The sequence below is a fragment of the Ursus arctos genome, unplaced genomic scaffold, assembly GCF_023065955.2.
Source record: "Ursus arctos isolate Adak ecotype North America unplaced genomic scaffold, UrsArc2.0 scaffold_18, whole genome shotgun sequence".
NCBI lineage: Eukaryota > Metazoa > Chordata > Mammalia > Carnivora > Ursidae > Ursus > Ursus arctos.
In genome coordinates, this window is record NW_026622852.1 from 25,979,167 (window position 1) to 26,003,756 (window position 24,590).

At 50.0% G+C, this 24,590-nt stretch overlaps 4 protein-coding genes across 10 annotated transcripts in view; 1 reads left to right on the top strand and 3 right to left on the bottom strand.

Moving 5' to 3' along the window:
* Positions 1 to 35: 35 nt before the first annotated feature.
* Positions 36 to 2,936, bottom strand: SPAG8 (sperm associated antigen 8). Its single transcript, XM_044386818.3, has 7 exons — positions 2,176 to 2,936; positions 1,381 to 2,074; positions 1,084 to 1,258; positions 839 to 884; positions 640 to 754; positions 461 to 523; positions 36 to 347 (listed from the first exon to the last, which is right to left on the bottom strand). Exons 1-7 carry the CDS (start codon positions 2,211 to 2,213, stop codon positions 159 to 161), a joined length of 1,320 nt encoding a protein of 439 aa, XP_044242753.2. The 5' UTR covers positions 2,214 to 2,936; the 3' UTR covers positions 36 to 158.
* A 98-nt stretch (positions 2,937 to 3,034) lies between these two features.
* On the bottom strand, positions 3,035 to 5,190 carry HINT2 (histidine triad nucleotide binding protein 2). 2 transcript variants are annotated; one of them, XM_026506260.4, is made up of 5 exons: positions 5,006 to 5,181; positions 3,722 to 3,862; positions 3,521 to 3,625; positions 3,339 to 3,411; positions 3,035 to 3,217 (listed from the first exon to the last, which is right to left on the bottom strand). In XM_026506260.4, exons 1-5 carry the CDS (start codon positions 5,084 to 5,086, stop codon positions 3,126 to 3,128), a joined length of 492 nt encoding a protein of 163 aa, XP_026362045.2. In that variant the 5' UTR covers positions 5,087 to 5,181; the 3' UTR covers positions 3,035 to 3,125. The 2 variants fall into 2 exon arrangements, with proteins under 2 accessions (XP_026362045.2, XP_026362046.3); XM_026506261.4 differs by having other exon boundaries at positions 3,139 to 3,228; positions 5,006 to 5,190.
* The window catches only part of TMEM8B (transmembrane protein 8B), a 41,111-nt gene continuing 21,050 nt past the window's right edge, over positions 4,530 to 24,590 (top strand). For 2 of the 5 annotated variants that reach the window (XM_048223308.2, XM_026506252.4), the window contains exons 1-3: positions 4,681 to 4,761; positions 23,672 to 23,861; positions 24,215 to 24,422. Coding sequence is in view for 2 of the 5 variants with exons in the window: in XM_026506251.4 (XP_026362036.1) it covers positions 19,544 to 20,093; positions 23,672 to 23,861; positions 24,215 to 24,422 (948 nt within the window). In the remaining 3 variants the exon portion in view is untranslated. Of the gene's footprint in view, positions 4,762 to 19,430; positions 20,094 to 23,671; positions 23,862 to 24,214; positions 24,423 to 24,590 lie in introns of those variants that run through there. The other 3 variants (XM_026506251.4, XM_026506250.4, XM_057313581.1) reach the window with 2 other exon arrangements.
* On the bottom strand, positions 7,627 to 19,215 carry FAM221B (family with sequence similarity 221 member B). 2 transcript variants are annotated; one of them, XM_044386815.3, is made up of 8 exons: positions 18,879 to 19,215; positions 18,579 to 18,636; positions 15,911 to 16,988; positions 15,619 to 15,762; positions 10,032 to 10,142; positions 9,674 to 9,871; positions 9,140 to 9,259; positions 7,627 to 8,781 (listed from the first exon to the last, which is right to left on the bottom strand). In XM_044386815.3, the coding sequence occupies exons 3-8, from the start codon at positions 16,986 to 16,988 to the stop codon at positions 8,744 to 8,746; spliced, it is 1,689 nt and encodes a 562-aa protein (XP_044242750.1). In that variant the 5' UTR covers positions 18,579 to 18,636; positions 18,879 to 19,215; the 3' UTR covers positions 7,627 to 8,743. The 2 variants fall into 2 exon arrangements, with proteins under 2 accessions (XP_044242750.1, XP_057169565.1); XM_057313582.1 differs by lacking the exon at positions 18,879 to 19,215 and having other exon boundaries at positions 18,579 to 18,869.

The window sequence follows — 24,590 nt, forward strand, 5'->3', positions numbered from 1 at the left end:
TAATGCATGGAATCACTGAATTAGCAGTCTCAGGGTGAGAGAGAACCCTTTATGGAAAGCCCCTTCGCCAAGTACAGACGGAATTTACTTCCTTCCCACCTCTCCAGTACAAACGGAAATAGATTCCGTATCCCACATCCCTCTTCCCTCCTCAACCCTTAGATAATAGTTCTATGCATTTCACCACCCTGTTCTCCCTGACAGGCAAGGGAAGATATTTCTCCCAGTTGGTGGGAATAATCCTCAGGTTCATAGGGCAAAGGCTGCCCCAGAGACAAAGGCACTGGGGTTGAGAAACTGCAGTTCTTCCGGAATGGCGTGTCCAGTGTCTTGATGTTACTGACACCCTGGAGGAGGGCCAGGATGAGGACAGATCCTGCTCTGTGCCAAGCCGGTACAGAACAGCCTCCTCCCCTCCTCCTCCTCCTCCTCCTCCCCCACTCCCAACACCCTCACACACCGGTAGCTGTGGTGCCCTCTGTATCCAGAAGGTTTCAGGCTGCTCCTGACGGTAGTCGTGAGGCTGTAAGGGAGAAAACCTGAAAAACTCTTGGTTTGAACCTCCCTCCCTTAACCTCTGCTACTTTCCCACAGCCCATTAGAGCCCAGCTGTACAAGTGGGAGGGGATAACCTCTCACCTTGGTTGGGGCAGGAGGCCCAGCGTGTACCAGCTCCTTTCGGTAGTCATGGTGTGTCACAGACTCGACCTCAGAGTGCTTCCTTGTGGGTTCCTGCTCTGCCTGCACCTCTTTACTATACAGTCCTGGGGGGTGTCAGAGCCATTCTTCCCAGATTTTTGTCTTCCCCCTCCCCTCTACCCTTCCTCCAGTCTCTCACCAGATCTGATGGTGCAGGAACATCTCCAGCATGGCTTCACGCTTTCCTGTGGGAGGGCAGGGAATGGAGAGAGTGGGGGAGTCTGGTTAAGAAGCAGGCCCAGAACAAACAAATGTGAGAAAAGGAAGGAAAATCATGGGGTTTTACCCTTATACCCATTGGACAATCCATAGTCTTACTAGAAATTCCTTCCTCTCTCTTTTCTCTAATGGGCTCATGCTGGCCCATTCTCTCATGCTTCCCACCTCGAATTGGCTGATAGTAGTTTCGTGAGGGCTGGTATGAGTCTTTCTGGGTGGTGCTGAAGGACATGGGTGACTGTAGCTGCAGCGTCAGCAGTCCCTGGTGTCCATGTCGGAAGAAGAAACTCTCAGAGCCATCCTGCATGCTTGGGACTTGATCCAGGTGGTTGGTGGCTCTCTGTGGGCCCCAAGTTGAGTGACCATGATATCCTTTATGGTACCCACCCTCATCATAAACTATTGCCTCCCCCAGGAAATTGGGGGCAGTCTTTAGGAAAAGGGAAGTCAAAACCTTAATACCTCCTCCTCCCAGTTGTAGAGAAGGCAGTGGCCACGTGGCAGTGTTTCATTGAGATCCCTACACTTTCCTTCAGCCTGGGGGGTCTTCCATTGCCCTCGGGCACTAGGTTCTGAGACTTGCAAAAATTTCCAGGGTTGTTTCTGAGGTTCCCGGTGGCAGTAGTGATTCCAGGAGGCATAATTTGGGACTAGCTCTGTCCCAAGGTTTCTGAAGCTTGGGAGATTGTAGGGGCTGAGCTCAGGGTCATGGCCACCGTCTGGACTAGGTCCAGAGTCAGTGGCAGGACCAGTGCCTTGACCAGAGTCACAGCCAGGGCCAGACCCATGGCCAGGGCCAGAACTGGAGCCAGGAACAGGGCCAGGACTAGAGCTAAGGTCCTTTGTAGTACAGGGATCCTGAGTGAAACGGGAAACATGGACGGGCTCAAAGTCAAGTGTCCTATGGCCTGTCTTGTGGGTAAAGCTGGCTCCAGGGCAGGGCTCCCCAGGAAGGCTGTCAGAGGAGCGGTCCATGAGAACGCTCGGCTCAGAGTAGCGCGCTAGGGTCTTCGTAGATAATGCATCGGTTTTGGCGGTGGGGGCCGCTGCAGCTGCAGTAGTTGCGGCTCCCAGGGCCGACCTAGGACGGCCACCCGAAGGAAACTGTTCTGAAGTAGACCTGGGCCCTCCAGCGTCAGGCTGTATGTCCAAAGATCTAAAAGAAAGCGAACGCGTCAAAGTTGTCAAAAGCGCAGCCCTGTAAGACCGCTACCTTTCTCGTCCCCTTACACCTGCAGCCAAAGCTACGGCTCTCACCGAGACCGCGATCCCTTGGTAGACTCAGGGGTCTCCATCTTCAGGCACCCGCTACCGGGTTGCCATAGAGACGGCAAATAATTGCAGGAGACTGCGCAGAACCAGAGTGGGGCGGAAGTGTTGGGTGGGGGTGGAGGCAAATTCTCTGCGGGGCGGAAGTCTTCAACCTGCCGCGGTCTGGGAAGTTTGCTTTCCTTTCAGACTCCGTTCCGCCTCAGCCCAGGTTTAAAGGTTCCGCTGGCGTAGGGCCCTGCCTTCTACACTTAAGCATGATTCTTTTGAGGCTTTCTAAGGTGGTTCTTTGTGTTGGATACAGGCACAGAACTGGGGTATCAGACTAAAGCATACTTGGTGTGCTTGTGTAGGGGCAACAGTAACTTCCCCTCAGTTCATTCTCAAAGGGAGGGAGTCTTTTAAAAATGTTTAAGGTTGAAAATACATCAAACAACTCAAAAGCAAAATGGTGAGACATGGGGATCAGTCAAAGGGTAGCAGCGTTTTTTGGTGTGATTACTTCTCCTTCAGTAAAAGGCCCTCACACTGACTATCCTCCTCTCAGATCCCCTTAGAACTTGGCTTGGCATCTGAATGAGAGCCAGGACTGAGCCAGTCTCACTCCTGGGTTTCAGTCTCTTCCTACTCACACAGACTTATTGCTACTGCTACTTTTCCAGAAGCTTGATTCAGGTGGACCATTAGTCATGAGGACTCACAGATCTATAAGCAAATGCTTCTTTAACTACAGGATGGGCCTCCTTAATGTCTGTCGCTCAGACCATAGTCAAGAGAGATCACTATGTTTAATCAGTTTTCTTTCCTATTTATGGTATCTTCATATATTTAAGACAGTGATCCAAAATTGAGGGAGAGCAAGTTTATTAGCATCATAGGGTCTCTTTCCCCCCACCCTCCAAGCAGCCGGGTCTGGAGTTCTTGGTCAATTGGTGGGTTCAACCTGGAGGCCACTGGAGCTGTCGGCCCCCAAGCACATGAATGTGCAGATGATACACAGACTGTGCGCCCAGCTTCCCATCATTGATCACTGAAATAGAGCTTGGGGTTAGGAGGTCAGGATCATGGAAAAGGTCAAAGATTAAAGATCATACTGAGGCGTAGGTTTGAGAATTTATCAATGAGGGGCTCAAGGGCCAAAAGTCACTCACCAAGTCGGTATCCATCTCCCAGGCCCTCAGCCTTTGCTGTCCTTTTGGCCACAAGGAGAAGGTGTCCTAGAAGCTACAGGGAAAGGGGAGGGAGACAGGTGGCTTCATTCACAGGGAGCAAAACCTCTAGCCGCATCCAGGGCTTCCCCACCGAAGCTGAACCCTCGCCCTGCTCTTCCCACCTGTTGGTCCTCTTCTTCAGCCTGGCTAATCCGAGGAATGGGCTTCTTAGGAATGACCAGGAAGTGCACAGGAGCTTGAGGGGCCACATCACGGAATACGAGACACTAGGAGTATTGAGAGGCCAGAGGCCACCATGTTACTTCAACAGGCTGATAGTATCTCAGAAGTTCCTAAGGGGACGAGTTCTAAGGGCACCCCACCTGCTGGTCCTCATATAGAATGTCAGCTGGGAGGCTTCGATCCAGGATCCGGGAGAAGATAGTTGGGGCTGCTCCCCTAGGAGCTGTCTGCTGGGCCTTGGCCACTTCATTTCCGTCAGTCACACCTGTAGCTCCTCGGACCTGAAGGTGGGTCAGGCATACTCAAGGCAGGGAGCCGACAATACCTCTCCCATACAGTGAGTCGGGGCTGGCAGAAGCTGGGCTCCGTTAGTCATTAACTTCATCCTTCTAAGAACCTATTAGTGGTTCCCATCCAAAAGAAAAGCTCCTCGATTTCAGAGCATCAGCAGCAGAGAGTACAGTCAGATAGTGCTGAGCTTGGTTAGATCAAGGCTGTATTACAATGCAGGATTCAGCAGTGCAATTGATTCCTGTTCGTAATGTGTCTAGTAAATTTAGTTACTGTTCAGAGGAAAGGACATAGGATGAGAACTGGAAACTTAAGTCCCAGTTCCTCTTTTACCACCGAATTACCTTAGATAAATCCCTTCTCTTGGCTTCAAATATAAAATAAAGGGAGTGGTTTGTATCACCTTTGAGACATTTGGAGCTCTTTCCATTTATTCCTATCTTGTTACTAAGTTTCCACTTATTTCCATTGTTGCCCGATCTTTAAGCTATGTTACCCATTTTATTCAGGTTTTCATACAATTGCCTTGTTTGACACAAGCACGTCTAGGTGTCACATCTGACCTCTTACTGTGAATTTTAACTCCAGCCCCTTAAATCTGTGAAGGGAAGAATTAAGTGAACTCAGCTCCCCAGCCCCAGGGGATTGTGGGTAGGGAAGCCCCATTTTCCCAGGGGCTCAGAGAAGTCAGTGCTGTCACACTGTGGGAGAAAGAGTTGGGACGAACCTGACCCCTCTGGCAAGTGGGGAAGATGAGCGGTTAACACGTGCTCAGAAGGCCAGGGGCCTGACAGGGGCAACTGACTGTCTCCGAGAAGACAGACCTCACTTCCTGCAGGGGGCGCTGAGGAGGCTGCCCGGAGGAGGCGTTCGGTCAGCTGGGCTTCAGGTAGGCTTAGAAGGCAGCAGCCAATGCACTGACCCTGTCGCGACCTCGGCGCCCACCAGCCCGCCCTCACCGCACAGCCCCGGAGCTTGCACCTCGGGAGGGGCGGCATTCCCTGCCCGGCTTTGGGGCTCCGCCCCCGCGAGGCCGCAGGGCCGCGCGCGCCTGGGGGAGGAACGCCGACCCCCGGCCCTGTAGGTCGGCAGAGCCCGCGGGAGCCCTCCGTGTGCCCACGGCCGCTTCTCACCTGTGCCCCCCGCGGCCCGGCCACCACCACCGCCCTGCGCGCCACGCGCAGCCCGGCAGCCAGCACCAAGGCTGCCGCCATCTTGCCCTCAGCCGCCGAACCTCTGCCCAGGCCAGTACTCCGGCCTCGCCGCCCGCCCGACGTGGGGCTGCCACGGAGCCGGCGCGTGGCAGCCATTGGCTCCGCCGGCGGCCGCGAGCGAGCCCTACCATCCCATTGGGCGCGCTCCTGGCCCCGCTGGCTGCCCTTTAGCCCAGAGGGTGGCGCCATTCACTCCACTGGCTCCGCCACCACCCCTGAGGTGGAATCTTTTCATCCCATTGGCTTCTTCTGCCAGCTGGAGGGCGAGTGTTCCACTCCATTGGCTTCGACTTCTGGTCAGAGCGAAGGTTCCTTCGCCATTGGGCCACTGGGCCCCCAAGTAGTTTCGCCGAGAGTTTCACTCCATTGGAAGGATTAGGACACCCAGAGGTGGGAATTTCCTCTAATTGGCTCTGCGGCACCACACTGGTGTGGCACCGAGCCCCTAAGGTCGTAGCCCTCTCCCGGCATTGGCCAGGAGGGGGGCGGGTTCTGAGGGCGCTCGGCGCTGGCCGGCTCCGGGAACCACCGCAACCCCTGGAGGCCGCGGCCACAGATGGGGGGCGGGGGGCGCCAGGCGGGTGGAGCTGAGGGTGAACTGGGACGTCCTTTCTTTAACTGGTGGAATAGATACACCCAGCTTTTTCCCTACAAGGGCATTTCAACCCCTTGAGCATTTCAGAGATTTTTAACTTACTCATCTAAGGGCAGTTCCTCCTTAGTTTATGTTCTTGTGTACATACTCCAAGATTGAAAATTCTGCGATTTGTTTCCAGGGTATTTTTTTCCTTTTTTTTTTTTTTTTCTTTTTTAACGAGGGTGCGGCGGGAGTGTCTTGTCTTTGCCACACGACTAATAAGCAAAGTAATAGGTATCCAGTGTTCTTTCCTAATCAGAAATGGTGTGTGATACAGTTAGCCGTGCGCCTGGCATTTTCAGTTAGTCAGGTTTGAAGGACAAATGCATCATGGCTAGGTCAGAAGTATATTTCATTTTGCCGGAATATATATTTTTGACAGAAGGAACAGGGGTCACAAAATGCTAATATAGTCACACAGTTAAGTTTTAGTATGACGTTTAACACTTAGGACGAAAGCCACCACCGTCTCTTTAGGATCTTTTTTTTTTTAAGCACATGTCCTTGACGTATATAGGTGCTCAATGATTGTGGAATGAGTAACATTTGGTGTTTCATTTGCTTTCATAATATGTAATACATATGTATTGCATACATATTCTGCCCCTTACAATCAATTTTCCATATTATTACATAGTCTATGTAAATATACTTTGTAATGTTTGCATTTTATGTATGTATGTATTTAAGATTTATTTATTTGAGAGAGAATGAGCGGTGGGTGGGGCAGAAGGAGAGAGAGCGAGCGCGGGAGAAGCAGACTCCCTGCTGAGCAGGAAGCCCGATGCCATGCGGGGCTCTATCCCAGGACCTGGAGATGGTGACCTGAGCCCAAGGTAGACGCCCAACTGACTAAGCCACCCAGGCACCCTCTATATATTATTTATTTGAATGAGTTTATCACAGTAACCATTCCTTTATTGACTATTGAATTAGTTTTAGTGAATGGTCATTAGGGCTCTAATTGCATATCACCGTCAAGAACAGCTCTTTACTTCCAAAGATAGTAACAAGCTTTGCTATACCCATATTATTGTTAGAAAGTCCTTTTTTCCTCGAAAGGGGAGATATGTGACCCTGTGATTTCCCCTAGGAGTTCTAACAGTCCAGATTGCATCCCTTCCTTTGGAAGTATAGACAGCTTCCCCAACTGTGGGGAAATGTAGACTGGCCTTTTCTGTGCCCTAGAGGATACATGTAGTTCTTTGTGGTGCCTCTGAGACCGCAGCAACCCACAGAACTGCTCTGGAGAAGCTCAAGAGATAAGAGGAGCTGCGATCTAGGAAGAGGAAGGAAACCAGCCAACCATAGTAGACGACGACAAAGCACTTTGAAACTTTTTTTTCTGTGGGTTTTCAGGGAGAGCAGGTAGTACAGAGATTATTCTTTTATAGAGTCAGAAACTGAGGCCCAGAGAGTGACTTGCCTAGGATCACAGAGCCCATTAGTGCCAGAATTTCCTACTCCTCATAAAAATAACTATGATTCACTGATTTTGGCCACAGTCACTGATTTCGGCCCCTTGCCCACAGTTCTTTTTTTTTTTTTTTTTTTTAAGATTTTATTTATTTATTTAACACAGATAGAGACAGCCAGCGAGAGAGGGAACACAAGTAGGGGGAGTGGGAGAGGAAGAAGCAGGCTCCTAGCGGAGGAGCCTGATGTGGGGCTCAATCCCAGAACACCGGGATCACGCCCTGAGCCGAAGGCAGACGCTTAACCGCTGTGCCACCCAGGCGTCCCCCTTGTCCACAGTTCTTTACTCCACATTCTTGTGATCCTTGGCAGCTGCCCTCATCTGAGAGCTGCAGCTCTCTGTAGGTTCTGACCACTGTCTCCAGTACTGATCCCCACCACTACATCGGCTACTGGACCTCATTAGAGACTTCTGTTCCTTTGACTGTTTTTTTTGTTTGTTTGTTTGTTTGTTTATTTTTGTTTTTTTGCAATTTGTCAGTTGCTTCCTGGCTTTACTTTCTTTCCTTTTGTATGGTCAGCTCTCTCCACATTCTCAAGCCTTCTTTTTGCTTTATTTTCCTGACATTCTCCTCCTGGACACTCTCCCATCATCAACCATCAGTCTAACTATTGTGTTTCTCTTCCTGTTTAGGTTCCTGCCTCCAGTTGTACCTGAATCTTCAACTACCCACCGATTAGGTTTTTCTGTGATTCCCCACATTAGCCTTCCCAAACCTTCTCCTCTCTCTTCCTGTCTCCTACTCCCGACTCTTACCCCTTTCCTTCACAAGCAGCAGCTGACCTTGTCTCCTGCTTCACAGGGGAACTTCCACAAGATCCTGCCTCCTGCAGCTCAGTGAAGTCCCATCATTTTCTTTCTTCCTTCCTCTTGGTCTTAGGAGGTGGTGTTTCTCCTGTCCAGAGCAAATCCCTTCACCTCTGCTCTGACCTCATTCCCTCCCTCCATCTCTGGGATCTTGTCTTACCAAGCATCTCTCTCTCTCTTCTGCATCCTTCAAGATCTTTTTCTCTACTGTTTCCTCCCCCTTTTCCCTCCTAAAAAATGCTTCCTTTCCTCCACAACTCTGTCTTGATATCGTCTGACTTCTCTCCTGCTCTTTTCCTCCAAGCGTCCTAAAGAAACTCTTTCAAACTTACTGCTGTTTGGTTTCTGCCTCTACTGCACCACTGAAACTACATTATCTGAAGTGCCCAAAGACCTAATTATAAAATCCAATGGGCATTTTTCAGTCTTTATTACTGGCGTCCCCAACTGCATCTAACATCAGTGTTCACTCTATCTTCCAGAAACCCCCTCCCTCCTTGGCTTCCTTGAAGCCACTCTGTCCTGCTGATGCCAGAGCTAGCATCTTGAAATGTGGGTTTGGTGGAGGCAGGTGACTTGATCCAGCCTGTCTCATATGTGGTGCTCTCTTTTTGCCCCCATTAGATGCCAACTCTAAGGTCCTAGGGTGTCTGTCCCTGGGCTGGGATCTATCTGCCCCATACAGAACCAGGCCAGATTTCAGTGGCTTCCCTTTTATTGCTGATTTGAGCCAGGTTCAAAGAGGCCTGCGCCAGGTGTTGACAGTGTCTGTCCCTGGAGGAGGGAAAAGCAGAGGTGAAAGGGTCAGGTATAGGCGTCAGACATAGGGTCAGGCCAGAGGCTTTGTGGGCCAGGAGGCCCAGGGGGTCTGGGGTGGGAGCCAGGACAGCCAGAGGGCCCCTGCTTCTGTAGAGCCTCAGAGTCAGAGTTGCTGACGATGGCTTCTCGGAGGGTAGGCATCTCTGCAAAAGGCACATAGTCTGCTCCTGGGGTGGAAACCAGTGCAAGTATGGGGTGCAGCGGGTGAGAGGGTGAGGTAGTCCTGGATGGGATGGTTGAGGGTGGGAATACCTTCCTGCCCGGCCTTCTGACTATGACACCCCCACCCCTCCGTTCTAGGCGGCCCCCTCACCATGAGGCCTCCCTCCTCGTCGCCGGGTCTCCTCAGTCTCAAAGAAAGTCTCATGTTCCTCCCAGCGCCGGTCACAGGCCGCACAGAGGAAATTAGACTCAAAGCAGTTGCAGCAACAGCCTAGGGCAAGGAGGAAGCCAAGACAAGTATAGGGAATTGGGGCTTCCCCATGGGCTGACGACTTTCTCATCTCTTCCATACCAACCACAAACCTGATTTTCTTCTACCAATCCCCCTATCCTTATCTCGAAACTATTTGCATTGTACCCATGCCCACCCCTGTACTCCCCTCACCCTAGAAATTACCTTTCTTTTTTTTTCTTTTTTTTTTTTTTAAAGATTTTATTTATTTATTCGACAGAGATAGAGACAGCCAGCGAGAGAGGGAACACAAGCAGGGGGAGTGGGAGAGGAAGAAGCAGGCTCATAGCACAGGAACCTGATGTGGGGCTCGATCCCATAACGCTGGGATCACGCCCTGAGCCAAAGGCAGGCGCTTAACCGCTGTGCCACCCAGGCGCCCCTAGAAATTACCTTTCACCCTGCAGGGATGGGACCCAGTAGCTGCATGGTCTTCATGGCTGTGTTTGCACCTACATTGGGCCCTCCAGGCCTTGGGGTCAAAGGTAGCTCGTCTTTTGAGCCAGAACTCACCCACCTCCTCTGGGCGTGATGGGATAAAGCAGAACATGAGGCAGCGGCACTGGCCCACATTGCAGGGCACGGATATGTCTATGGGAATGGGGACGGATGGTAGGATTAGACTGGCACCTAACAGGGCCTGGCCTTCCTGTGTCAACCCCCTCCCCCATACCAGCACCCACACTTTCTCTCATATGGCCAGAGTATAATTATTCCTACCCCCTCACAGGGGCTGGTCAGTTCTCCCTACCTGAGATGATCTGGTGCTCTTTCAACAAGTGTCCACAAAAGCATTTAGACTCATCTCCAATCCGGAAACAGTCCCATAGATAATGCGGGCAGCGCCAGCCAATGTAGAGACCTGAGTGTGGAGGGATTAACAAAGAAAAGTGAGAAGGAAAAATAGCCTAAGGCTCTTGCCCAAGGCGTTCTCACCTCTCCCCCTAGGAGTATTCACCTCCACCCATGAGTTCTCATCCCCACCCCTTTAGACTCCCCCCCAACTCCCGCCAGGTTTTCTCAGTGTTTTACAAGTTTCAGTTCCTTTCCCACCCCAGGATCCACTCTGTCTCTGTTAGCCTGTCAGAAATGACTGAAGACAGTCTTCAAGATTATAAATGAAAAATTTTTTGAAGATGAACACGAATCTTGCCAAGTTCTCTGTGACTGTGAAGATTCCCATTTCCTCCCCTTCCCACATTAGAGCCCAACTTTGTTTTGTTTTCTTGAAGTGTCTAAGGTGAGGGAAGGGAAGGTGATTGGCCAGGTGTAGAAGAGATGGCGAGGACTGGTGCCTAAGAAGCAAGGTTGTTGAAGGGACCAGAGGCGGAAGAGGAGGAGGTTGGGTGGCTCTGAGACCAGGAGGAGGGCTTTCATCACTTTTCAAGGTTTGCACCTTCCTATTTCCTTTCTGTGTTCCTGGTGTTACTAAACTAATGCTATCTATGAACTTGAGAAGGACTGCCCATGGTTCCATAAGAATCAGGAGAAAGAGGTAGGCCAGAAGTCATGAGTGGTGAAGATCAAGAAATCGAAGCTTGTGAGGCTTGTGAGGCTAAGAAGTATCCCTGAGACCAGGCACCAGTGAGATGCCACAACCCTTGAGAACCTGGGATCTCATCAGTGGGATCTGAAACTGGCTTCATGGTCAGCCTTACTACAAGGCAAGGATGGAGCCATGTAAATGTGGGAGGAGAACCAGAGAGCACATCCCACTCAGATTTTCTCACCCTTCAGGAGACCTGAGAGTACTCCAACTTCTAGGCAAGAATCCCGGATGGGTCCTCATGGAGTGGGACCTTCAGCCATAGGACCCATTCCCGTTTAAAGGCTACAATGAAGTGTCACCTCCACCAAAAAGTTGTCCATGAACTTCTGTCTGTCTAGGGGCCCCTTCTCTTTCTTTGACTCCTTGTGCTACTCCTATCACAGTACAATGCATCAGAATGGACTTTTCACTTGTGTTCTTCTTAAACTTTAAGTTCCTCCAAGGAAGGGTCTGTCTTTTCACCTCTATCTCTAGTCCTCGCTTAGGGCCTGGCCCCAAATAGGTGCCCAGAGAGCACAGACTCCTTGACTGACTAAATGAAGGAGGCAATTCCTTCAGGAGGGAAGAGAGACCCAGTATTCCAGGCATAGCCCTGGAGTTAGTGTCCTCTGGCCTTTGACTCTGGCCAGGGCCACAATTCACAATTCTGTGCCTAATTGTCAGTCTAGGTTTTCTTGCCTTACCCATGGTCTTTCAGGGTCTAAAGCCTGTCCAGATGTGGCTTTTGGCTTTGCTACTTCTGTCTTGATACTGACAGCCTGTAGTGCCAGTGCCCCATTACACCAGTGAGTCTTGGTCAAAGGGGCAGGGTATAGGCAGAGTCACAATGGAGGTGAGTGGGGGCCAGGATTCCACTAGAGGAATTCTGAACTCTGTCCAGAGCAGCAGGACAGGCTGAGCAGATGAGGTGTGGAGGTGAATGAGGGTCAGTGTCCATAGATGAAGGTCCCGCCTGAGGGCCTGGGAGAGTCAAGTCCAAGCACTGATACGGGAGTCAGTGTCCAATTCTCAGATGAAGATGAAAGTTTAAACAGAGACTAGTAACTATACCTCGGACTCCATTATAGGTGTCAGTGCTCTTAAAGTGGGACAATTGACATCAGGCCATGTAGTCCAGAGTGGGACCCTCTTCTCTGCTCTGATTCCAAACACTCTTCCTGTTATAAGAGGACAAGAACTGGCAGGGGGAGGAGACATCATCTGGGATGCCATTTTGATTCTGTATAAGGTGATTCTACAGAGTTTCGCCTTAAGAATCTTTGCCCCAAGCATTTTCACTCCAAACACTTTCAATGCATTAGTTGGTCATAGGCAATTTTGCCACAAAAAATAAAATTATGAAAAATAAAAGGACACTCATTAAAAAGGACGTAAGGGGGGCACCTGGGTGGCTCAGTCGTTAAGCTTCTGCCTTCGGCTCAGAGCGTGATCCCGGCATTATGGGATCGAGCCCCACATCAGGCTTCTCTGCTGGAAGCCTGCTTTTTCCTCTCCCACTCCCCCTGCTTGTGTTCCCTCTCTCTCTGTCAAATAAATAAATGAAATCTTAAAAAAAAAAAAAGACGTAAGGAAAAATGGAAAATGAATATCAAAATTTAAAACGGCTTTATGGCAAAATGCAAAATATTTGAATTTTAAATGAATTTATTTATTTATTTATTTATTTATTTATTTATTAAGCTTTTATTTATTTATTTGACAGAGACAGCCAGCCAGAGAGGGAACACAAGCAGGGGGAGTGGGAGAGGAAGAAGCAGGCTCCTAGCGGAGGAGCCTGATGTGGGGCTCGATCCCAGAACGTCGGGATCACGCCCTGAGGCGAAGGCAGACGCTTAACGACTACGCTACCCAGGCGCCCCAAATTTTAAATGAATTTAAAATGTATAGAATAGATTCATGGCAATACTGTGCGAGTAACTGATTTTATTTTGTGGATTGTACCTAAGCACTTGTCTTCAAAGTCTTTCATTCATAGTATTAATACGTTTTTGGTTTTTGTTTTTGTTTTGTTTTGCTTGTTGATTCATCTCCTTGTGTGGTATCACACTTTTTCTTTTTTTGCTAAAATTTCTTCCTTCATTAAGAGAGGTATCAGTTCCAAATACTCAGATACATATTTGTAACTGAGCTTTGTATTGCGTTGTGAAAGCTTTCTACACTGCTGTTCGTTCTTGGCGATTGTCACATGTCCATCGATAGACATTCCAGAATTGTATGGGAAGCTGTGTGGGTTCAAAACTCTGTGTCACTGTGTAGACAACTATGAAGGCTAAGATTTATATAATATAAAAATGGGAGTACTGTGTCAATGGAGAAATGAAACCAAACTGTCAACCAGTTGATGAAACCAACAAACTGTCAACCCAAACTATCAATTAGTAATTTTTTTAATCATTTATGACAAATTGCCTTATGGTCAATTAATTTTGTGGGGCACTATTTGTGGCAAAGGTGTCTATGGCACAGATGCTTACTCTGAAAATACGAGACAGGGTACAACACAGTCGTTTCCATGGTCATATAATCACATTTGCATGATAACATCTCTTTTTCTTAGAACATCTCCATACAACATACAGCTATCTTTACATGAAGGATGTCTCCAGTCCAGACCTCCCTCCTGAGCTTCAGACCCATATAGCCAGCTGTCTCCAGACTCTTTTACCAGCATGTTCCACCAGCACTTAAAATGTGGTATATCCAATTATTCCTTTCAGACCTGGCCAGCATCCTTTGTCCTCTGTTCATCCAACACATAACTGTCATGCATCTACTCTGTTTTAGGCATTCATTAATGGCACCATCATCCAATCAGTCTCTAAACCAAAAACCTAGAGGTCATTCCAGGCATGTCCTTCTCTCTTATCCTATACATCCAAAGATCCAAAGGTCAGTTTTACCTTTTTAACATTTCTTGAACGTTCTATTTTCTCCACCTCCACCCATCTACTTCTTACCTGGATTATTACCAGTGCCCAATGTAGTCTTCCTATGTCCAGTCTTTCTCCAGTCTACGCTACTGCCAAAGCAGTCTTTCAAAAACACAAATTTGTTCATGTTATTGTCCCATTTAAAATATTTTAGTGACTCTCAGCTGCCCTTAGGTTAGAATCCCAACTCTTGAGCTTTGTACAGAAATGCCTATACAGTTCTGCCCTTCCAGAGCTGAGCTCTGTCCAACATTTCTTGCAGTTTCCTACTGGTGCCTTGCCCTGTCATATCTCGCCCTATCCCAGTTTTTACCTGGCCACCTCTTTTTACTTATCTTACATATTTCAGCTGAGAAGTCTTATTCCCCGAGCCCCCAGGATTGGGTGCCCCCCCCTTTTTTTTTTGCTTGTGTGGCACTGTGGGCTGACCTCAATGATAGCAATTATTAGAATGAATTATAATTATCCTTTTACTTATTGGTGTCTCTCATTAGAGTATAAATTATTTGAGGGATTTTGTTTTTGACATCCCACCAGCCACTGCCTCCACGTCTAGCTCAATACCTGGCACATAGTTGGTGCTCAATAAATGCTGAATAAATAAAAGAAAAGCTTACACCCGATCCTTCTCTACACAGCACACATACTAGTTCTCTAGGAACTCAAGATCCCCAATATTAGGAGGGAACCCTAAATACCTTTTTCAGGATTGAACAACACTTAAATTACTATATAAAACTGCCCATTTAAACAGGAAAATGAAGAAGTTCCATGTGCAGAAGTATAGCGGCCTTGAAGAGTGGGGAGGAGGCAGGAGGTTCTGAGATGGAGAATCAGGGACTGAGTGACAGAAGATGTTAAAATAAGCAAACGAAGCCATTTCAATGCCTGAATTGAGACTGAGAAACAAATGAGATCAACGTGACTTTCTTGGCCAGGGGTGGAGGGGGAAGGGTCCCAGCATGAGAATGAGGAAAGTAAATTGCATGGAGGAGGGAGAAGGACATAGGATTGCCAATTGTCTTTATATCTTAGGCCCATCTAGTTTCAACATAACTCTCTTCCTATCATAAGGGGAAAGGAAGTATGAAAGACAAAAATAAATGCACTGATATCTATTGAGTTCAGTCTAGGAGCCCCAGAATCTGCAGAGCAGGTCAGGATGGTCTTCCTTCTGAAGGTATTCGCTATAGACACGAAGTTCCGCAACACAGGTACACACGCTCACACACCGGAGGGCATGTGTTTACGCAGTACATCTGCACACCCTTTACATGCAGGCTTAGATAAGCACAGCATGCCACTAATGGGGCGGCAAGAGTACTAATTCTGGACTGAGATTTGGAATCAATAGGGCTTGAAGATATGACTCTCCTCTTTGGTGAAGAGACTCACAGCTTTTGGGTACCCAGATGATAATGGGTCTGGCATGCAGGGTGACAACCTTTTAATGGAATTCCACCAAGGGGACCAAGGTCTTTTGCTATGTCAGAGCCACAAGTCTCCTGGACTGTCTAGGGTCCTGGGCCATCTCTGCCTTAAGGTCGGTTTGGTGCAGGCTCTCAGAGACCTAGATGTGGGGCTGGCCTATAGCCCTTTTTCTTCTTTTTTTCTTTTAACCATTTTAGTTTAGCTGCCTATCCCTACCTGGGCTTTATATGAATATCCCCACTTTTTTTCTGTACCCATGCCATCCACTTTGGCCCACCTGTCTTCTCCCCTCCTAGATTACAGGCAGTTAGCATTGCCATTTCCACAAGGGACAGTGATCCATTGATCAGGGCAGGTTCCCTGATCCATTTGGATTGGACGATGGCCATGGGCCTGTCACAGGCTTCTGAAGGGCTTTCTGGGCTCACCTGTCTGGATGGCATTCAGGGCTGCATTCTTCTCCCATTGGAAAAGATAATTCGCCGGAGCACCAAACTTCTCTCTGGGCATTGCCTTGGCCACTTCCACCAGCTCTGCTTGCTTAGTGGGGACCACTGGGTGGACTGTGTAATCTGGGAAGGGAGAAGCTGAGTAACCACTGGGAAGTGAGGAGGCCCCAAAACTAACAGAAGGGGCCAGATTAAAAAGTAACCCAATCCCCTCCTCCTGGGGCAGGTATAAGACAGTGATGAGAATGGGGAAAAGTGCAGGCACAATTACGGCTAACTCCTTTCTTCCCCTTCTTCTTGCCCAGCTGTTGTCCAGGCTGAGCTGTGTGTGTGGTGCTGTCAGTGGCATCCACCCGCTCCTTGTCCTCTCCTTCCTCTTCTGTTTCCTTTGCAGATGTGTCCAGGTGAACTGGGGCTGAAGGGCTTGAAAGGGAGTGCTTTTGAAGGATCTCAGACTCAGAGATCTGGATGGACCTCCTTGTCCACGAGACCTCGGTGGGAGAATACTTAGAGAGGTCTTCCTTTGGAGTATCAGAGGAAGATACAGTGACATGGTCTTGTGATGAGGTATGAAAAGAAAGGTGTTTCTCTGGGACCTTAAAGATGTCAGTCTCCAACAGGGTTTCAGGGATAGGGGTTTCCAAAGGGATCTCAGAGTATCCTACAGGGGTCCCAGAGATGGAGGGCTCCAAAAGGTTTTCAGAGGTGTAGGTCTCTAAAGGAGCCTGGGAAGTGGATGGAACAATATGAGATTCAGAGGTGTGGGTCTCTAAAGGGGTCTCAGAGATGGAAGGTTCCAAAGGGGTTTCAGAGGTGTGGGCCTCTAAAGGGGTCTCAGAGATGGAAGGTTCCAAAGGGGTTTCAGAGGTGTGAGCCTCTAAAGGGGTCTCAGACATGGAAGGTTTCAAAGAGGTTTCAGAGGTGTGGGTCTCTAAAGGGGCCTTGGGAGCAGGTAGCACCATATGAGATTCAGAGATGTGGGTCTCTAAAAGGGTCTCAGAGATGGAAGGTTGCAAAGGGGTTTCAGAGGTGCGAGCCTCTAAAGGGGTCTCAGACATAGAAGGTTCCAAAGCGGTTTCAGAGGCGTGGGTCTCTAAAGGGGCCTCGGAAGCAGGTAGCACCATATGAGATTCAGAGGTGTGGGCCTCTAAGGGAGTCTCAGAGATGGAAGGCTCCAAAAGGGTTTCAGAGGTAAGGGGCTCTAAAGGGGTCTCAGAAATGGAGGGCTTAAAGGGTGTTTCAGGGATAGGGGGCTCCTGTGAGTCCTCGGCAGAGGGGTCCTTTGAAGAGGGGTGCTCCTCCGTATCCATGGTGGTATGAGGCTCTTCTGTGACCTTGTCTGCTTCCATCTAGTGGTAGAATAGGGTATAGGCTTCATTAGGTTGGGACTGGGGTTATGGAATTAGAATAAGGTTTTCAGTGCACCTGAGATACAAGGGGAAAGCAAGATGAACTTTGGATCGGGGTATGGTACCAGGAGGTTCACCTGTGTGCCGAGACCCCATGTGACACGCGGCTACAGATTGTTAGAGAGCTGGAACTTAAAGATAGAAAGACTGAAGCAGTCAGAATCCCATCAGTAGATGGTAGCAGAGGACTGTGACCCAGGAGGGAGCCTGAACATAGCAACTTGGCTAGTTCAAGAGCAGGGTCCTGGGCCTTAGGACCATAGAGGTCAGGCAGTGGAGTTCTAGGGACTGGGATACCAAGCCAAAGTGGGGGTTTGCTCCTAAGAGTGCAGGACAATGCCACGATGTATTAGGCAGGGCCCTCACCACAGTCTGGTTTTGTCTAGGGACTACATACACGCTCCCTTGATGATGTCACTCATGTTCAAGGCTTCAGTTGCTTCCAGCTGGTATGCAGATGATTCCTAAGTCCATATTTCCAGCTCAGACCTCTTTAGATTCCTGTACTTAACATTCATACCCAACTGCTTGCTGGGCATTGCTAAATGGATGTCCCACAGGGCATGGAAGTTAAACTCTGGAAATTATTTTGGTCTTACCCTTTCCCCTCAAACCTCATCTTCAAATAGGCACCAAGGACTATATTTCCTATCTTCTAAATAATCCCAAAATCCATTCTCTTTCTTTTCCCTCTAATTTCGTTCAAGTTTTCATCATTTTCTACCTGGATTATGTATAACTTCACCCCTCTGCCTCCTCCAGCTTGTTAATCCACTTAGCCATTCTTTCATTGATTTATGTAATTTATACTTTTATAAACAACCCAATCTTACACTTTCACCCAGGCACTGTGCTAAGCACTAGACTCAGTTGAAAGAATCTGGGAAGGAGACCAGGTTAACCAAAATGACCATACAGATGAGTTGGTATTGTACTGGGGTAAGGTCAGGATGCTGTGGAGTGGGGTGACAAATTTGTCTTGGATGGATGTCCAGAAGAAGTCAGTCCTCCTTAATGACTCAATGGAGATCTTTCTAAAAATGTAAACCTAACAATGGCATGTCTTTGCTTAAAAACACTCAATTGTCTCAGCCTTAGGATTAAGTCTAAATTTCTTGGCCCTAACATTCAAGGCTTGTCATTATTTGCGACAGTGCCTAAGAATTCCAGCCTTAACCTTCTGTGCTCCCTACTTTACCCCATGCTCCAGAGATCTAAACACATCACTTAACATTCATTAGCGTCTTTCCAAAGGGGAAGTTTGGGACAAGAAGTAGGGAGAGAGGTAGGATGATAGGAATCTGACCAGACATTCAGCAAGAGGAAAATGGTACTCGAAGGTGGAGAACCAGACGATGGGAGAAGAAGGAGAAAAAGAAGGGGAAGAGGGAACTGGGCGGAGAAAAGTGGAGTGTAAGGATGAAAAGTAGAGAATAGGAAGGGGTTGGACTGAGGTGGGAAGGGGCAGAAGGTGTTAGGAGCGTAATGGGATGAGTGTTTGGAGGAGGAGCCTTTGGAGAAACCACATACCTCTGGGCTTTGGCTTGGCTGTTACAAGTCCTTCCTTAGGTCACGATCTCCTCTGAAGCTGGGAAGAGGAATTGTTAGCGAGGATGGAAGGCTCTTGGATGAGACCCGCCTTGCAGTTGCTATGTAATAAGAGGCCTTGCCTTCAAGTTTACCACTTGGGGAGGGAAATTGGACGCAAAGGAACTCTGGCCAGATCTGGGGGAGGGAGGGAGGGGGAGGGACGAGGGGTTCCGGGGCCGATGAGGGAGGAGCTTGACTGAGACCTCTGGAACCCGGGCCGGGAGAGGAGGGATCCGTTACCAGGGCAACCGGAACGCCCAGAAATCTCCGTGGCAACAGCACTGGTCTCCAGAGGAGGCTGCACTGAACCCAGAGGGGACGAGCCTAGAGGGCTCACTTCTTTTAAAGGGTTTTGCGGGATCTCTGTGAGAGTGTTTGGATAGTCTGCGGACATCTGTGGGGACGTCCATAGATGTCTGGGTTTGTGAGAGTCTCTGTAGGGTTCCTATGAGATGTGTGTGGCTCGATCATTGGGGGCTGTGAGGATCTGAGGTTGGCATCAGGGATCCGAGGTTGGGGTGAGAAAGGCAGGGGATCGGGGAGCTGGGGCTGGGGCGGAGTCTGTCCTCGGAGGCCCGCAGAATCAAGTTGGAGACCAATAGATTAGGGCAGGGGGTGGGCTTTACTGACAAGAACCAATCGAGCTGATAGAGGGGCGGAGCGTCATAACTACGTCAGACAGAGGCCGCCGCCGCGGGGCCTGGTTATCGCCGGTCCAGCGCAGCCCGGAGTCGCCCAGGCCTGAACTCCTACCCAGGTCCCCGGCCTGGCCTCAGCCGGCCTGACCCCGGCCCCGGGCCCACGAGGACACCGAAAGCCGCCCCCTGGGGGTGGGGAGCGGAGCCGTGGGTCAGCTCTGCGCGCGCCCAGCGCTGGCCTGTCCGGCCCCGCCCCCGCCCCGGGCCATGGCCCAGCCCTTGTCCCGGCCCCTTGTCCTATCCTCATCCAGCCCTTGGCCCCCAGCCCCGCCCTCCCCCCGCTTCCCAAATCGGCCCCTGCCCCGGCCTGGGTCCCAGCGAATGCCCAGATCCGAGTCCCAGCCCAAGCCCCACCTCCAGTCCCAGTCTCAGTCCCAGTCCCTGTGCCTGTCCTGGCCCCCAACCCCTCCTCTGCCCTTGTACCACCTCCTGTCACAAATCCCAGCCCAACCCCTGTCCCAACCCCGTGCCCACTGTTTGCTTAAACCCGGGACCCAAACCCTGCCCTTGCCCCAGTCCCCATTACAGTCCCTCCTTCCATCCCATTCCCTGCCCTTGTTCAAGCCCCAGTGCCCAGCACAGCCCAATCCATTATCCCAGCCTTTGCCCTCATCTCTGTGTTTACCCAAGTCTCTCCCACTACCCACCCCTCTCTCTCATACCCTGCCCCTCTCCCAGCCTCGACTCAGGTCTGGGCTCCAGCTGCCGCCAGCCTTATTGCTGCTGTTGCTGTTCTCTGTCCTTGGCCCAGGGGCTGGTGAGTGCAGAAGCAGGAAGCACTGAGGCAGGGATGGGGTTCTGGCAGGGAGGGGTGGACTGGAGGGATTCAGGAGAGGTGGGACCTGGGCAACTAAATCATTGGGGAAGAAGTCGGGAGAAATAGGGAGGAGAGAGGTCTTACACAACTGAGAGAAATTGGGAGGGTCAGAGGAGAGGAAATTGTGGGCTTGAGGCTCAGCATGTGCCTAATAGTCCCCAGGACAGAGACTCCAAGGTTTTCTTTCCTGGTGGCCATCCTGACCCTGCTTTGACTCTTGCTTTTCCAAGGAAGAAAACTTGGAAGCTTCTTCTGCAAGGGAAGTTTGATGGGGGAGACATGATCCTATATTAGAGAGCCTTTAGTCCAGTGTGGGAGGATCTAGCCTAAACTTTGAGATATTAGGGATACATTAAAACAGGGTTAAGAAAACAGTTTTGAGAACAACATGTAACAAACAGATGGACATGGGTTAGTTAGTTTTCTTCTTGTAATGAGTCTTGTTCCAGATAAGTCTGATTTGCTTAGGAATAATTCCTGACACTTTTAGAGCAGTCTTGAAATATAGAGACCATTTTATAGATGGGGAAACTGAGGCTCAGTTGGGGGGCAGTTTTCCCAAGGTCATACAGCTTATAAATGGCAGTACTGGGGCTAGAAAAAGTTTCCTAATTCCTGTTTCATACTAGTGTTGTTGTTGTTTTTTTTCACTGCAACATATGCCTAATAGGAAAATAGACCCAGTTGAGAAAAGACTCGAAGCACAACCTGTCCTCTCCCCTGTCTGCCCATACAGGGGCTTAATCCACAAACTCTTCCTCATTTGCCAGCTGTCAGCCTAGGACCACCATCTAGGGAGGAAGTGATCTGGAGAGGGGGGAGGTCCAACTTCTTAATGTGTGGAATGTGGGAGTGGGAGGGGTCCTGACTATAGGAGATATGCCATAAAGTTGGCCCCATCTTAAGGAGATGACTGTGGTCCTCACATCTTCATCCCCGAGTCCCCTCTGGCATTCTAGATAGGATGGAGATGTGCCTAAGGGAGCCTTTGGCAATAACAACAGAGCGGCTGGGGTGGGAGGTGGGTTTCAGTGAGCTTTGGGGCCTAGTTCAGTGTATAAGCTTGAGGAAATCAGTACATGCCAAAGGTAATGCCCCTGAAGAGGTGTCCAAGCTCTATATGAATGTTCACTGGCATCTGGGTACCTATGTGTTTGTGTACCTGAGGGGTCCGTGGGAATACTGGTTATGTGCAGTGTGTATACGTGCTTGTGTGCTAGTATGTTGTGTGGCGTGCATGCGAGCCCCTGTGTGTCCTCTGAGTGCCTGTGTTATTGTGTGAGGGGAGAGTACATGTTGTGGCCACACATGATCCTCTTCAGCTCTTCCTGCTCCTCCTATAGACAGATCACTGGAGTGTCACTTCCTAATGGATTTCTTGGTTAGAGGCAGTGTTTGCTGCCTCCCACAATGTATAGGAGTAATCCATGTGCCCCTAGCCTGACTCTTTGAAGGAAGGAGCAATAGAGGGGCTCAGTGTTGATGACTGCTGCTGGCAAATGAGGCACTTAGTAGAGGTAGTAGCCAGGCCAGTTTTTCAGTTTAGGTGAGGGAGAATCTACTGTTGAGCCCAGTTCGTAGCTCCTATACCCGCCACCCTTCTTTGTTCATGAGCCCATTGAGCAAGCATGGGCTGGCTAGGGGAGGGTGACAGCCACAGGACTGTAGGAAGCTGAAAGATGTGGATTAAAAGGAGATTGTCCAGAAGCAGGTTCAGGTGCTTTGGGGAGAATTGTAATGAAGTTGGAAAAGAGCTCTGAAAAGGCTCTACTAAGGGCTGCTCTTCCTGTTGTTAATAATCCCTGCCTTGGCAGCTGTGGCCTGGCCTGCAGGGGTGCTCTGTGCACTGGGGCCCTGGCCAACATTTCTTCCTAACAATTGCAGTGGCCCATCCAATGACCCATCCCCAGTACCAGCATTGGGGAGGAGAAGCTCTCCCGTAACCCCAGCAGAGGGTGCTCCAGAGCTCCACTTTCTTGTACACAATAGTAGCCAGGCTATTCAGCGCTTGGCTTTCTGCCTTCCTGTTATCAGTGCTCAGCTCGCAAGGTGGCAGGTCTTCCTTGCTGACAGTTGAGACCGATCACGTGGTCTGAACTAGACTGACTAGTCCTTGGGTCTAACCATGGCCTTTGAAGTTGAGCATAGGCCAGTCTAGGGCCAGTGGTCTCTACATACTGAGGGCAGCCCCCTGCAGTGTGACCTTGAAGTTCAGTAGCACCTTCCTTACCTGGGTTCCCTCCTTCAGCAGCCTCCCTTTCCCAGATACCACTTTCTCTGTTATTTCAAATACCTTATCTTGAGTTATAGCTCCCATTTCTGGAAGGGAGATTGTCAGACTAGGTAAGCCCTGTGGCTATTTCCTATTTGGCTGAAAACTCCCCTCCAGGGTCTCCCCTCTACCCCTTGCTCTGTCCTGAAACTGCTGCAGTTCCTAGCCTTCTCACCTGTCCTGGGTACATCCTTCTATGCTTCTCTATGGCTGATCTTAAGTCTCCAGAGCAGTCAGATTCTCCAGAACTTTGCCTGCCATTGGGGACACTCTTCTATGCAGCTGAGCTATTGGGTTATTTCACTGTCACAGCAGTCCTAGTGGCCATGCGGTTGTCTGGAGAGCTGCTGACACCGGACTTTTTTGCTCACCTTTGCTCTGCTCTGAACAACCATAATCAGGTATCTTGTATCTTGGCACTCCAGTTAGAGATGACCAGTCACCCCAACCCCAAGTGTGAATATTTCCAAGTGGTTTGAGATTCCACTGAGCCACCAACTGACTGCCTCACTGGGCCTCCCTCTGGGGAAACGCCCTCTGGTTGCTCCTTCTGAATCCTACAGGGCCTGATGACTCCCCTCCTCTCCTGGGAGTTCTCATGGTGGCCTACCAGCTCCTGTTCTTGCCTCTGCCACCCAAGCAGGCCCCTTGCATCCTCACCACACTTTCCCCCTCCCCCTTCCTGTCCTGAGCCAGTATACAGACAGCTTTTGTGAAGCTTCTGAGGGTTTTTACTGCTCCTGGAACCACAGGGGAACAGAAAGGGGAAGAAAATAAACAAGGAAGTTACACAGTTCAATGCTGACGCCTAAGCTCCACAGGTGGAGTTCTAGCCTGCTCAGTGGCCAAAAAGCCCATGTCCCCCGCCCCCTACCCCCAACACATGCCATTCTCACCTCTGTGTTTTAAGCTTGCTAAGAAGAGAACAATGACTCCTCAGTGAGAGACAGCTGTGGGGGCAACATAAAGGGTCCTGGTTTGGGATGTAGATAGAGCTGGGTTTGAATCCTCAGTTTGGTCTAGGTTTGAGCCTCAGTTTCCTTATCTGTAAAAACAGGTCATTTTCCCCAAGGTCATTATAAGGATTAAAGCAGATGATGGCTAGGGCAGCATGAGCCCCAGCTCCTGGCTCAGAGGAGAATATTTGTTGAATTGGTGCTATTGGTGAGGAAGACTGGTGGTCCTGTTGCTTAATGGAAGTGCCCTGTGTCCTACCCTGCTCCTTTTTCTCTTGCCTGCTCCCCAGGAGGCCTCTTCCTGACTGACTACTCTACCTGCTCACCCCGCAAGCTGAGTCCCTTCCGCTCCTTTGCCAGCACCGAGCTCTTCCACTTCCATGTTCCCGAGGACACATTCCTGGCTGTTTGGAACCTCATCATCTTCAAGGAGCAGGGGGGAACCTTTGGGGACCACTGCCCAGACCAAAGTGTGACTGTGTGAGTGTCCGAGTTAACATCCTGACCCCTACCTCCAACCCCAGAGCACTTTCCAAACTAAAGTGTGACTGTATGAGTATCTAAACTGACCTCCTGGCCCTGACCCTTGACCCATGTCCAGATTGAAGTGTGACTGAGGGACAAGACCTCTGTCTCCTGACTACTGTTTGACTGTGTGAGAGCCTGAGCTGACCTTTTACTCTTTATGCCCTGACCTGGAACACTTTGCTGTATGTATCAGTATAGGGAATTCGCTTGTGTTATTGGAGATGAGTGACAGTTCTTTCTTTTCCCCATTTCTCGTCTCCCACCCCATTGCCTGTTGTCTTCCTCTCCTCATTCTGGTCCCCCAGGTATTTCCGGTCCGGGGCACCCCCTGTCATCAATCCCCTGCACACACACTTCCCAGGGGACACGGCTGTGCCTGGGGTTTTCTCACTGACCCTCAGCTGGACACTGCCCAACCGCACCTCAGGCATCTTTAACGTCAGCAGCCCCTTACCTGGGGACTGGTTCTTGGCTGCCCACCTTCCCCAGGCCCATGGCCACATCTCTGTCAAGGTGGGTTGATGCTGCCCAGGGTAGGAGGGGCCAAAGCTGCTTCTCCATGTCTGCTAATCCCCCTCAGAGGCTACCTGGTCTACCAGCCTTGTGCCAGGGTGGGCAATGGCATAAGGGTGGATAGGGTGGGGCATAACTAGAGGCCAGCAGTTCACCTGATGGGCCAGA

What these genes read in the sequence shown, in the direction of transcription:
- SPAG8 (XM_044386818.3), bottom strand. Translation starts at nt 2,213, where the DNA reads ATGGAGACCCCTGAGTCTACCAAGGGATCGCGGTCTCG. An exon ending in TCTACAACTGGGAGGAGGAG is followed by an intron (nt 1,259 to 1,380) that starts GTATTAAGGTTT and finishes TGGGGCCCACAG; the next exon opens with AGAGCCACCAACCACCTGGA. An exon ending in TTCCTGCACCATCAGATCTG is followed by an intron (nt 755 to 838) that starts GTGAGAGACTGG and finishes AGGACTGTATAG; the next exon opens with TAAAGAGGTGCAGGCAGAGC.
- HINT2 (XM_026506261.4), bottom strand. Translation starts at nt 5,182, where the DNA reads ATGGCTGCCACGCGCCGGCTCCGTGGCAGCCCCACGTCGGGCGGGCGG. An exon ending in TTCTATATGAGGACCAGCAG is followed by an intron (nt 3,626 to 3,721) that starts GTGGGGTGCCCT and finishes CAATACTCCTAG; the next exon opens with TGTCTCGTATTCCGTGATGT. An exon ending in CTGAAGAAGAGGACCAACAG is followed by an intron (nt 3,412 to 3,520) that starts GTGGGAAGAGCA and finishes CTTTCCCTGTAG; the next exon opens with CTTCTAGGACACCTTCTCCT.
- FAM221B (XM_044386815.3), bottom strand. Translation starts at nt 16,988, where the DNA reads ATGGAAGCAGACAAGGTCACAGAAGAGCCTCATACCACCATGGATACG. An exon ending in GGGGAAGAAAGGAGTTAGCC is followed by an intron (nt 15,763 to 15,910) that starts GTAATTGTGCCT and finishes CTCCCTTCCCAG; the next exon opens with ATTACACAGTCCACCCAGTG. An exon ending in AGAGCACCAGATCATCTCAG is followed by an intron (nt 9,872 to 10,031) that starts GTAGGGAGAACT and finishes CCATTCCCATAG; the next exon opens with ACATATCCGTGCCCTGCAAT.